The following is a 14,438-nucleotide window of genomic DNA, read 5'->3' on the forward strand; positions in this document are numbered from 1 at the left end:
AACCATAACCCTTAGCAGTGGGAAGTAACTGGAGGACCTGGAGAAAACCCACAAGGTTGGACAAGCGACTCTACTCCTTGTCACGTACAAGTGGGGAATCGAATCCACGCCAGTTGACTCAATGAAAGATCTTATGATACACACGTTAACCATCCGCCCCTATGAGACAAGTTGATTGGTCTACTAGTCTAAGGTCTGTCTGTCATAAACTCAAGTGGCATGGATTTGGCAAATACATTTTAATAGTAGTCTTCCCTTAGTCTATAATGTTAGTCCCAAAATGACCTAGTGTTTGACTTGTTGACACCTCCCACATGTATTTATAGTTATTTACTAGTAGTAGCTGATTTTTTTTTTGATAGCAGAACAGTGGGACATTAAACCCCAATTCATTTCATTTGTTTTTTTGACGTTGGAAATTTATTTAATGATTCTGTGATACAGTTTTGTCTGTTTGATAAACATGTTTGGGGCAAAATTGGTGCTGACATGCTATGAAACATCATTTTTTTTCATTGTCTTCCCATGTATTCATGGTGGGCCTTATAAGGACAGCTGTCTAGTCATTCGTATCCCGTGTATACATCAGCGTGCACGTAAAAGATCCCCTGGCAGTTGGAATTCAATATAAGAGTAGGACATAGTGCTGCTGCCCGGGCAAAATTTCCCTCATAGCACACTGTGTACCCATCTTTATTAGTCCAGTATAGGAGCAGAACAGTAGGACGTTAAACCCCATTTCATTTCATTTCATTTCCCATGTATTCAAGATACATGTAATCCAGTAATTAAAATTGATTAGTTAATTCGCTTCTTGTGATGTCTGCTTGTCAGTCGTCCTTTAGATGATGAAGTGATTGTTACTGTAGGTAATGAATTAATGTCGAGTTTCTTCTTTGAAAAGATTTTTATTTTTTACATGAAAATTCTTTAAACATACATTATGCAAGAGCTAAAACTGCCTATTGCAGGTCTTTCTTTAGGTCTGAAATGTTATCTAAATTATTAATTAGACATTAATTAACTTATCCAGACCATAATCAACTCTAGATGGCATACTCAAGATTTTAACTAGATTAGAACGGTTCGCCATTTAAAAATTTAATTTAAAAAATGGGAAAGTGAGGCTATGTCTCGAATATACCAGTGCCCTGGTTAACACAATGCACACATCTTGTCAAAACTACAAAAAGTGATAACTTGGCTCAGAATGAAGTAATTTGTATAATATTTTAAATATTTTCATTTTACATTACATGTATCTATTTTTGAGCTATTATAACAAGAATGGTCAGCTCTTTATCTTTAACATAGTTTACCAAAAACAGAAAGCAAAGAAATTGAGTTTGATATCTCATCAACCCCAGAGTTCAGGAGAATTTAGTTCTTTTATTACATGTATGTGAACCATCCAAACAACTAGGTTGCTAGGCAACCATTTTACACGTTAACGCTGTACATGTTAACTATTAAAATGGGTTTGTCCGCCGGTCTGTCCATCTGTCCCTCACACTTTTTGGGACACAATAATTCTCTTTCTAATTGAGCTAGAATGTTCAAACTTGGTGTACATGTAGGTGTTTATTAGGTCAATGCCTTGATGAAGTTCGAAGATGAGCATTTTCTGCTTACGGTAAGCAGAGATGAGCAATTTGATTGGTTGATGCTTTGGGACACGATAACTTGAGTTCTAATTAAGTAGAGCGATAAGCAATTTGATTGGTCGAGACCTCTTCTAATTTAGGTGTAGGCGTTCATTAGGTGAATGCCTTGATGGAGTTCAATGATAAACATTTCGAGCTGAAGCTAAGCAGAGCTAATCAATTTCATTGGTCGATGCTTTAGGACAAGATAATCTTGATTCTATCTGATAGAGAGTGATGAAACTTAGTGTATAGTTTGATTGCTCGATACTTTTGAAAAAAATGAATGTGCGATTAATTAATATGTGTCATCTATTTATTTTTGGATTTCTGCGGGGGACATCTGCCTCACTGTTGGCTTGTTAATACACATTTTCATCTTAAATCGTGAGCCTCAACCAGAATGTGAACACTGTTATGTTTCTTTGACAGTTATGTCCATTTTGATTAGGTGCAACCATCCCAAAGATGTTAGATCACATTTTTGCTCGATGACCTACACTACATGAAAATCTGACCGGTTGTAGCGCTAGCTCCCGTCACAGGTCATACGAACGGCTTTTGATCCTATGACGTCAGACATTGGATTAACCAATCAGCATTGATATTACTAGTTGATTACCCACAGTTCTGTGCAAAGCACGCCTAAAGGTCGCCCTAACAGGCTGTTTCATTGGCTAATAGCTCACATCATTCAGAACACGTCAATGATAATAACTCTTCCAGATCCTAATGTAGTAAAGACAAGTAAAACGAAACTTTGAACTATAAATTAAATGAAACGAAACGAAATAGAATCTGTATTTTAATCAGATTGCCTACTACTAAAGACCCCTACGGGCAAGCGAATCATGAAAATAAAATTAAACCGCATGTTAGTCCCGAAATGACCTGATCTGTGTCGAGTTGATGTTAAAGGCCATTTCTTTCTCTCCCACTTTAAATAATGCAAGTAATTATGTCAACATATCCTTTCCATAAGTATAACACGATCCTGAATGTCAATATTAATTGAAACAGGTAAATTTCAAAGTTAGCGATTTTAGCCGTTCTCCGTGAGTAGTCATAACTTTCCGCCAATAAAAAAGTTGTGATGTAATTTTAATCCTTCTGCTCATAGAAATACATGTATTGACTAGAATATGAGCAGAAGGACTAGAATTACCTCACAGCTTGTTTATTGGAGGAAAGTTATGGAAAGGATATGTTGACATAATTATACTTGCATTATTTAAATGATTTTTGAAGCTATTCCTGTGAGCTTTAATTGAATGTAACTTACATTTTTTATACGCCCACAGGCTGTATCTATTATCCGATTGTAGGATAATAGACACACACACACAACTAGGTCATTTCGGGATTAACATATGGTTCAATTTTATTTCAATAATCCACTTGCACGTAGGGGTCTTTACCAGTGGGAGGAAACCGGAGGACCCACGAGGTTGGACAGGCGACCCAACTCCTTGTCACCACAACCACGCCACTTGACTCAATGACAGACCTCATCCGATTGTAGGACATTGATATCAGTGTCGAGTAAATATCCCCGTTACAAGCACAAGAATAAATATGAGACAAGCCTTGTTGATGGTTCGGATGATTTAGCTGCCGTGGGCGTATATTTCGTTGCCAGGCAACCTATCTTTTATCCTTTTCTTCTCTCTTGCAGCTGGACGTTAAATTTAACGAGTTCAAGTTGGTGTCCATTATGTCAGAACATAAAAAAACCATAACGGCAATATCCTGGAATCCACGTGACAGAAATGTCATTGCTAGTTCCAGCGCTGATCACCAAATCATCGTGTGGGATGTTGCCAAGCAGAAAAAGATAGCAGTGTTAGAAAACACTCGTGAGTTACCGAGATCTGTGAATTGGAGTTACCACGAGTTAGATTGTGTGGCGTTCATTTCAGGACGTGGACCTCTTTACTTATGGTATCACAACACCAATAAACAAGTAGTCCCGGTTAAAGAGACCCAGAATTTTGTTTCCAACGTCTGTCAGTTCCGATGGCACCGTAAAAACGTGGGTAAAGTGGCATTCGGCCATGAAGATGGAAGTATATCTGTATGTTTATTAGGTATGTAAATATGTTTTAGAGTAATCTCCCTTTAGTGTATCGCTCAATTTCAACACTGTCTAGAACAGTGTGTTAAGCGTTCTAATGTATGAAGAAATAAAGCCAGATGTTATGTGTATTAAATGATAAGTGAATGTTAAAGATCCCTTTGCAGTTTGAAATGGACACAATTCACCTCTTGCATGGAACATATAAGCAGTGGCTCAGTGAGTAAGGCAGTGACTCACTAACAAGGAGGTCTGGGGTTCAATCTCGGTGTTTCTCGAGAAAGATCCCCTGGATTTTCCAGTTCCTACAGAGTCTGCTGTTGTACTTTTTTTATTATGATTAGATTATGCAAGAGCTAAGTCTTCCTATTGCAGGCCTGCATTGTTATATAAACTATTACATGTAATTAGACATTTATTAACATGACAAGACCATGATCAACTCACGATGTCATCTTAAGTGTCCGATTTTCAATGGATTTGAATCCGATCTGCTGTTAAACGCCCATTGATGATTAACCGCAAAAATGGATAATCGTGAGAGCGGTAACAGGAACTGGTTCAGAAAGAAGTAATTTGACTGACATTTTCAGCATATTCCCTTTACATTATGTATTTTTTAACTATTTAATTTTTAATGAATGTTTCTGTTTCAGGATCTAAAAGTCAGAAACATATATTTCAACCTGACCCTGATGACGACGATGAGGAGGAGGATCCCGTTACCTCGTTAGAATGGGATCCTCTGTCTATGGAATATCTATTAATAGCCAATAAACGTTTTGGTGTGCGACTAGTAGATACAGCTAGTCTTAATGTCATTATGATGTTCCAGTTACCCAGCGCGGCTGCTCATATTCAGAGCCTAGCGTGGATACCCAATGCACCTGGGATGTTCGTCACTGGAGGTGGGTCTTACGTGTTTTATTTCAGAACAAAAATCGCTGCATTAAAGATATGATAGCTGTTAGATCTGTTCGATTTCCTTTTACATGTATCTCTATATTCCAATCTGGTGAAGGGGGGTTGGGTGGACAAATGGTTAGTGCATGCGCATTGTATCATAAGATCTGTCATTGAGTCAACTGGCATGGTTTCTATTCCCTGGTTGTATGTGACAATTATTAGGGTTGCCTGTCCAACTTCATGGGTTTCTTCTCACAGCTAAAGACCCTTACATGCAAGCAAATTATTGAAATAATTGTACGTGACTCCATTTCTCTCTCTCTCGCAGACAATTCTGGATTTATATGTTTTGTATATAGGTTATATTTGTTTGATCTATTTTTAGATTCTCGTGGTGGTATCCTCAGACTGTTTTATATACAATGTATATAATCTATTTTTAGATTCTCATGGTGGTATCCACAATGTATATAATCTATTTTGGGATTCTCATGGTGGTATCCTCAAACTGTTTTATATATTGATCTATATTTAGATTCGCGTGGCGATATCCTCAGACTGTTTTATATATATTGTTCTATTTTTAGATTCTCGTGGTGGTATCCTCAGACTGTGGAATGTTTCTAAAATGACGCCGATTGAGAATATTAAAGTTAAGCAGACAGGGTTTCACGCCATGCAGGTTATCGAGTCGTCTGTTGATAATAGTTTAGACGAAGAAGAGGAAGTCGCGGAAACTACGATTAATCATATCTCCTCAACGAGTCAAACCCTGGCTCCTACATCAACGACACATACAAGATTTGCTCTACCACCAGCGCGGGTCGTTTGTACATTTCTCGACGGTGGTGTTGGTCTTTACGATCTGGGGCGTAGAAAATGGAACTTCCTCCGTGATCAGGTGAGTGAAAGGGAAAGGGAGGAGAGAAACATTTATCATGGTTGCATATGTGATAATTGAGTCTATGGTACATTTCCGTATTCATTATAGTTTTATGCAATCTGATTAAAACACAGATCTTATTTCGTTTCCTTTTTATAGTTCAAAATTTTGTTTTACTTGTCTTTACTACACTAGGATCTGGAAGAGTTGTTATCATTGACGTGTTCTGAATGGTGTGGGGGGTTAGCTAATGAAATGGTCTGTTACGGCGAGCGTTAGGTGTGTTTTGTACGAAACTGAGGGTGATCCACTAGTAATATCAGTACTGATTGGTTAATCAAATGTCTGACATCATAGGGTCAAAAGCCGCTTGTAAACCTCTGACGCAACCTATCGCTATAACTTGTCAGATCTTCATGTAGTGTAGGCCATCGAAAGTATAAAAAAACGAAACAAAATATAGATCTGTATTTTAATCATATTGAATTTTATAAAGAGTTATTTTGTGTTATCCGGGTAAAACATTACCATGTAGTACTTAATGATATCATTTTTATTTTTTATTTTTCAAAAAAAAAAAAAAAAAGTCTTTTGGCTCCTTTTAAATGACGCAGTAGTATCGGAGAACTGAAATATTTTTTTTTTATTTGGCCTTATATTATTTTACTAGGGTCATATGGAGACGATATTATATTAACACAAGGTACAATTTTATGGACATACAACAATTACTAAGTTTAATACTAATCAACGTTTCGATGAGGATACTCCCGTCTTTATGAAGCAAATAATATAAATCTGTGAATATTAGACAAATATATACAGAATATGCAATAAAAACGATACAGACGAGAGTTTCCTCGTCGAAACGTTGCTTAGTATTAAACTCAGTAATTGTGTATCCATAAAATTGTACCTTGTGTTAATATGTTCAATTATGCCTATCAAAGAAGATATTTATAATGTTTATCTAGGGTCATGTAGAGACGATATTTATCGGGTCAGAGACGATATTTCTATTATTTTTCTAGGGTCATATAGAGATGATAATTATAGGGTTATATAGAGACGATATTTATATTATTTTTCTAGGGTCATATAGAGACAATATTTGATTGTAAATTTAAACCAGATAATCCTGATTGGTTGGCTTCTGGTAGTTTTGATGGAACAGTTAAAATCTGGGATATAAATACACTACAAGCTGTAAGTTCACATATAACCACTTTACATGTTGCTAGTTACTCTACGGGCCGTAAGTCAGATATAAATACTCTACAAGCTGTAAGTCAGATATAAATACTCTACAAGCTGTAAGTCAGATATAAATACTCTACAAGCTGTAAGTCAGATATAAATACTCTACAAGCTGTAAGTCAGATATAAATACTTTACATGTTGCAAGTTACTCTACAGGTCGTAAGTCAGATATTAATACCCTACAAGCTGTAAGTCAGATATTAATACCCTACAAGCCATGACCGGATTAAGTTTGCATTTGGGCCCTGGCTGAATAAGTTGGGTACTGTTCCTTTGGGTCATTTTGTCCTACACAGATTAGCCTCCTCATACAAGAATACATATGGATATATATATATAAGAAATAGGTGAATAAACAATAAAACAATACAAATTATACAATGTTATTACCTGTTGTATTGTATTATTACAGGTACATACACCTGTTATATTGTATTATTACAGGTACATACATGTACACCTGTTATATTGTATTATTACAGGTACATACACCTGTTATATTCAGGACTGCCGACAACCAGTATCGCAGCGCAATTTGCGATACATATTTTGTCCGTTGCTAATCAAAAATTAAAATCTAAAGTTTTTGATTCGCAGTAACTGCGAATCATTAATATGACTGTCATTTTGGATATTGACACAAGGATAATCCACATTTGAAGACTAGAAGGCTTTCTGAACACTTTCAACGTGTATAAAATGTTGAATAAAATTTTATAAACAAAACTGAATTCTCTGTGTGACATTTTTTTTTCGAACTACCCAGACACAATTCATTATACGGTACTATATAATACAGGGACATAACTCTATGAATAGGGACTATTAAACCGGAAATAGGGAATCAAGTAGTACCACTCACGTTGCGAGACATCAAGTAATTATATTATATTCATTTTGAAAGAAATAAATCCAGTGTATCCCCCACGTATTGTAAATAAAATATAAAAAAATAAATATATGTTAACGTATTGTAAATGATAAATCAAAGTAAAAATTCCCGTAAAATATCGCGTGTGCCTAGTTAATCGAGGTGTGCCCGATTGAACAAAAATAGCAATACACGATAAAAAGCAGACGAAATTGTTTTCTAACGAAGATTTCTAACGTAACAAAAAATAACAATTAAAATGATTGGGGCCTTGGAAGTCACTGTTAAGAATTGGCATCAGACATAAGACCTAACTAAATGTCTACATCACATTCACAAACTGTCACAAGTACTTGTGGCAGTGCTAAAAAAATCTAAGAATAGTAAGAATGGAATCTAATCATATTTGTTATGAACTAAAGTAATATCTTGTTATTTAGGTTTTTATGTTGAAACTGAAAAACTGCTAATCAATTTTTAAATTTGCTAATCAAATTTGGCAAAATTGGACTTTTTGATTAGCAGTGCTGCTAATCAACTGTGAAAAATTACCGACAACCCTGGTTATATTGTGTTAATACAGGTACATATACCTGTTATATTGTATTACAGGTACATACACCTGTTATATTGTATTATTACAGGTACATGTACATACATCTGTTATATTGTATTATTACAGGTACATACATCTGCAGGTAATGAAGGTATTATATATAATATATCATGGGCACCTGGGGATTTAAACTGTATCGCTGGATGTACAGGAAAAAATGGGGTATTTGTCTGGGATATCAACCGCACAAAAATTATTAAAAGATTTACCGAGGTAAGGAATTGATTAGTAAAGTTACTTTTCAGCAAAGGTGTAAAGATATTTCCTTCAAATGTTTTTGTTTACCAAAAAGAGAGAGAGAGAGAGGATTACCATATCAGCCCTTATTGTCCCTTTTAGTTGTCATAGTGTCATACACAAAGCAGGATCCAGGGGCATGGCCAAATGATCTGTCATTGAGCCAAGTGGCGTGGTTTTGATTCCCAGCTTGTAGGGTCACTCGTCAAACCTTGTGGGTTTTATTCGGTTTTCTCCCACTGTTAAAAAAAAAACCTTCACACAAGCCGATTATTGAAATAAAATTAAACTATATGTTAGTCCCAAAATGGCCTAGCGTGTGTCAAGTGCACATTATACCCCACCTCACTATAGACCCATATACTGTTTCCATTCACACAACAAGATGTTTTCTCTAATCCTGGAAGACCAGTTTCCTGTCCGTTCATTTGGAAACCTAAGTGAAATGGGGTTTAATGTCTACTTTTCTGCTTCGACTGAGCTAATAAAGACGGGCTTACGTCATACAGTTTGCTATGGGAAAATTTTGCCTGGACATCGGCGTTACGACCTACTCTTATATCAAATTCCAACTGCCAAGGGATCTTTTACATGCATCCCAACGACTAGACAGCTGCCCTTGTCAGGCCCTCTGTCCTGCACCACTGACTACTATGTACTTTATCGGCCAATACCGGGAAAGAACCCGCCACCTCCAGGCTAGCGAGCCAGCGTCTTAATCACTGAGCCACCGTGGTTCCCTCCGTTCATTTGAATCTTCATATAGTTACACGAAACAATTTTTGTCAAACTTTCATATTGACAAGAATGAACAAATTTATTTATTGAAATAATTTCTATATTTTAACAGCATGGTAAATGTTGTGTTTATTCTGTGGCATGGAATCCCAAAGATTCTCGACATCTGATGTCTTGTGGGGCTGATGGTTACTGGTAAGTTTCTAAACAAAATGTTATTGATACATACTATTGATATTAATATATATGTATGAACCACCTTGGTATTATATATTTAAAATTAACTCATCTGTAATCTTTATTTTGAGGGGGGTGGAGTTTGGATGGGTGAATGCTTAGCGTGTGCACGCTGTGTCATAAGGTCTGTCATTAAGTCAACTGGCGTGGTTTCGATTCCAAGGTTGTACGTGACAAGGAGTAGGGTTGCCTGTTAAACTTCATGGGTTTTCTCCGGATCATCCGGTTTCCTCCCACTGCCAACGACCCCTATGCGCAAGTGAATTATTGAAATCAAATTGAAGCATGTGTTAGTCCCGAAATGACCTGGTTTGTGTCGACTGGACATTATCTTCAAGAATGCGATGCCTAGAATCAGTACTGCTGCTCTTTTTCGGACGCCATATTGGAAGTGAATGGTAAAGCTTGTAGAGCATAGTAACAGTAACTAAGTGGTGGATCATAAATCTGAAAATCACAAAGGTCTAAGGGAAGATAATATTGCACTAGGGTCATATTACAGAGTTATCTACCCTTAATGTGCTTTTTTTGTGGCAAGGTTTGTAAAAATTGTTCAAAAGTACACACTGGAGGACATATGATATTTGAACTACCAGTTCATTGGATTATAATGGAAAGTACAGGAGGACCACACTGCACACAAAACCAACCAATAAGACAAACCTGTGGACAAGACATACATGTACTAGACAGACATTGCAACAAAACAAATAAACAACAATTATCAAATTAAGTGAATGGATCCGGGGGCCAGCTGTGAGCCTCCACTGCGCTGTGCAGTTCAGGGCTTGTAATGATGAATTAAAGAAAACATGTATTGAGTAAAGATCTTACACCAACATCATGTGTCCTTGTAAACTAAAAATTAAATCAGATTTGTTTTCACGGAAACGCAAAAATGAATTAGCTAAAGACACAACTGCTATAAATGGTTGATTTGTCTACAAAGTTTGATATCAAGAAAAGTTTATGAGATACATGTATGCACATGAGACTAATCCTGAAGGCCAGACGGAACAAGCTCATTTCAATATCCCTCATTTTTATTGTGAGGGGTTGGGTGGCCGAATGGTTAATGCGTTAGCATTGTATCATGAGGTCTGTCGTTGAGTCAACTGGCGTGCTTTCGATTCCCCGGTTGTATGTGACAAGGAGTAGGGGCGTCTGTCCGGTCTCGCGGGTTTTCACCAGGTCCTCTGGTTTCCTCCCACTGCTAAAGACCCTCCCTCCCCCTCTCTCTCTCTCTCTCTCTCTCTGTCTGTCTCTCTCTGTCTCTCTCTCATTTTATAAGCCCATATATAGTTGTCCCCCTTTAATATATTTTATGATTTTAATATTATACGACAGCTAATTAATGTGTGTTAAATATTTTATGATTTTAGTATTATACGACAGCTAGATGGTAAATTAGTACAGAAATATAAACATCCCTCAGCTGTTTATGGATGTGACTGGAGTCCACATAACAAGTAAGTAATCTAGAAATTATAAATAAAATCCAAGACAGTGACGAATTTACTCCTTACTAGAAGTACTGTCGATGGGTGGATCAATCCCTGTACAGTGCAGACAAGATCGAATCTCTACGGTTGGTTTTGCTTCTAGAAAATAAAATTTTTTGTAAAAAAAGTGTGCCTAATACACCGAAAATAACGTTAAGAAAGGAAAGGTAATACTCTCCAAGCAACAAACTTGACACAACTGTATAGTAGAAGTAGAATAGTTTTAATCCTGGACGCGTTTCGGGATTATTTCTCTAGCCAGTTGATAAAGGGCTGGTGTCCGAAACGCGTCCTGGATTAAAACTACTATACAGTCTTGTCACATTTGTTGGTTGGGGAATATAACCTTTACTTTATAATCTAGAAATATTACTAGAGATATATTAGATGTTATTATTTATATTAATAGAGATATGTTGGCTACAGGGTGTGAAGATAAGAAAGTTCGAGTATATTACATTACGTCCAGCTCTGATCAACCACTGAAAGTTTTCTCAGGTATCTATTTCTACACTTGTGTCCTTTCTCAGGTATCTATCTATACCGAATTTAAATGACTTGTGTCCTTTCGTTATATTACTACAAGTAAAATGTAGTTTAATGTGGTGCTTTTCTGCTCTATTCAAGCTTCTCCGGCGTGGTTCTCCCTTGTCAGTGATGCAGGACGGAGGGCCTGACAAGGACAGCTGTCTAGTCGTTCAGATGGGATGAAAAACTGAGGTCCCATGTACACATTGGCGTGCACGTAAAAGATCCCTTGTACACATTGGCGCTGCCCGGGCAAAATTTCCCTCATAGCACACTGTATGGCGTATGCCCGTCTTCTTTAGCCCAGGTTAGGAGCAGAACAGTAGGACGTTAAACCCCATTTCATTTCATTTCTATTTGAGCTATTAACACTGTAATCCAGATGTTATTTAATCTTGTGTATTTAGCACTAATTTCTTTCATATTTATTCAATATCAAATCTTTTTTGATGAATTCATAAAAATTGTTTGAAATCACCCAAAATCATATAATTTGTACTTGTGTCCAATTTTGATAATGAATGTCCAATTTACAAGCATTTAATTTCTCAATCAATTTTGTGTAAAGATGATATATATTTATATATTTTGTAGGTCATACAGCGAAAGTATTTCATATAAGATGGTCACCATTAAGAGAAGGTATTTTATGTAGTGGTGCCGATGATCAGTACGTTATTTTTAGTTATTATATATAGTCCCTTTGGTTTCGTAAACACATTGGTATGAACGTAAAAGAACCCTTGACACTTGAAATACGATATAAGGGTAGGCTGTAGAACCCCTCTCCAGGCAAAACATCTCACTCATTATACCCTGTATCACGTATTCTCGTCTTAAATAGCCCAGTCGGTGCCGAAAAATAGAACATTAAACCCTATATCATTGATGGGGGGTTGGATGGCTGAATGGTTAGCGTGCGCGCGCTGTATCATAAAGTCTGTCATTGAGTCGACTGGCGTGGTTTCGAATCCCAGGTTGTACGTGGCAAGGAGTAGGGTCGCCTGTCCAACCTCGTGGGTTTTCTCCGGGTCCTCCGGTTTCCTCCCACTGCTAAAGACCCCTACGCGCAAGCGAATTATGTAAATAAAATTAAAAACCATATGTTAGTCCCGAAATGACCTAGTTTGTGTCGAGTGGACGTTAAACCCCATTTCTCTCTCTCTCTATATCATTGATAATAACTGGAAGCAACCATTTAGCCCATATGCACCTCATTTCAACTTTGTGTCAGCCTATATATCGTTATTCTGTATATTTTAGAACAAAATCTTATTGTAGAACAATGTTTTATTATCGTAGAACAAAATATTATATATTTTAGGACAATATTTTATATATTTTAGGACAATATTTTATATATTTTAGAAGAATGTTTTATATATTTTAGCACGATAAGAATATGGGATTATACGAAAGAACAATGTATTAATGTATTGTCTGGCCATGAAGGTCCTGTACGGGGGTTGATGTGGAGCTCAGAGGTACCATATATACTGGTGTCTGGTAGTTGGGACTCGTCTATTAGAGTCTGGGATACTAGAGATGGCGCCTGTATAGATACCGTCTGTGATCATGGTGCTGATGTTTATGGTAGGAATTTTATATTTTTCTTGAATCTAATGTCCAAGACCAGGGCCAGTTTAATGGTCGAGGGCAAGACATGAAGCAATATATTGATACTGCACGGAGGCTATATCTATACATTACGCAATGTCTTGCACGAGGCCATTAAACAACTTAAAATACAGACACTATCCAGCACGTGCATTTCAATGAAATACGTCACGTGGGTCCAATATTTCAAGTAGTATAAATAATGTACACTTGGCACATTGCTCGTACCATTATTTCAACTTTCAGAGAATGAAACCGTTAATTTTTTTGTACTTACAGTGCCGTACTGAGAACCATGCCAATCTGGACACCTGAAGTGAGGTGGTCTCGGCACCATTCTTAGTATGTCACGTTAAATTGCCGGTCTCAGTACAGATTTGGTATTAAGTTTGACCATTTTTCCTGTGACTGAAATTAACTTTTCTGTGAAGAGTTTCATATTTAGCGTGCCATGCACAGTTCCGATAACAGTTATAGCATAGTAATGTAAACGGTGAAATTTCTGGAACGTTTTTACGTAAAGCCAAATGTAAACCCAGCTCTAGAGGCCCTAAGCACTTAGAAGATTTTTGTACCCCCATAAGGTATATAATTCAAAATGTAAGCAATAATAAACTATAAAATAAAAGTAAATAAAACTGAGATAAAGATAAAAAATAATCTTTATCCTTGGTACTGTCACTTTATTTATATTTGAAAATTTCTCTGACTTTTTGAAATTGCAAATTCTTTGATCAGATCTTCCAAACTAATTTTATGTAACATGGCTGCTTCTGTTAGGCCTCCCGTTTGCCTTGTGTCATTCTGTAGAAAAAATCACGGCTCAGAGGGACTTTTTGTAATCCATTCCATTTGTAATTTTGAATCGAAGGGATGATCCTTGGTAGATCTGGCAATGGTAAATTTGTGTGATGCCCCTTGATGCCCTGTACTTATTTTACTTAATGGTAAATCGTTGTCTTTCTTTGATAATTTCAGGATTAGCGTGCCATCCATCCCGACCGTTTATTCTAGCCTCTTGTTCGCGTGATTCCACACTGAGGCTGTGGTCCTTAACCTCATTAATTGAACCAATACAATTAAACCTTATATGTAGCCAACAGTGGACGGATGTCATCGGAACACCAGGTAACGTTTCTTATGTTTATAGCTCATCCATGGATTGAGTTCTCATATTCAGAAATTGGAATCTACAGAAATTTCCAGTGCAGATTTATCCAGATAGTGCCGTTAAAATTCCGGGCCTATGTTTAGCATGAGATCAGATCCTTGTTCCAGTCTTCTACGCAGCCTTAAATCGGTATTTAAATGTTCAAATATCTCTGA

General features: G+C 36.8%; 1 protein-coding gene across 2 annotated transcripts in view; it reads left to right on the plus strand.

The window, feature by feature from the left end:
* Positions 1-14,438, plus strand: part of LOC126829670 (WD repeat-containing protein 17) — a 41,882-nt gene that overhangs the window by 9,984 nt on the left and 17,460 nt on the right. For both annotated transcript variants that reach the window (XM_050559687.1, XM_050559688.1), the window contains exons 3-13: positions 3,319-3,730; positions 4,374-4,625; positions 5,211-5,524; positions 6,599-6,712; positions 8,320-8,466; positions 9,341-9,423; positions 10,848-10,934; positions 11,377-11,465; positions 12,090-12,165; positions 12,886-13,088; positions 14,091-14,240. In XM_050559687.1, coding sequence (XP_050415644.1) covers positions 3,319-3,730; positions 4,374-4,625; positions 5,211-5,524; positions 6,599-6,712; positions 8,320-8,466; positions 9,341-9,423; positions 10,848-10,934; positions 11,377-11,465; positions 12,090-12,165; positions 12,886-13,088; positions 14,091-14,240 — 1,927 coding nt within the window. The remainder of the gene's footprint in view (positions 1-3,318; positions 3,731-4,373; positions 4,626-5,210; positions 5,525-6,598; positions 6,713-8,319; positions 8,467-9,340; positions 9,424-10,847; positions 10,935-11,376; positions 11,466-12,089; positions 12,166-12,885; positions 13,089-14,090; positions 14,241-14,438) is intronic.

Source organism: Patella vulgata, chromosome 8 (genome assembly GCF_932274485.2).
Source record: "Patella vulgata chromosome 8, xgPatVulg1.2, whole genome shotgun sequence".
NCBI lineage: Eukaryota > Metazoa > Mollusca > Gastropoda > Patellidae > Patella > Patella vulgata.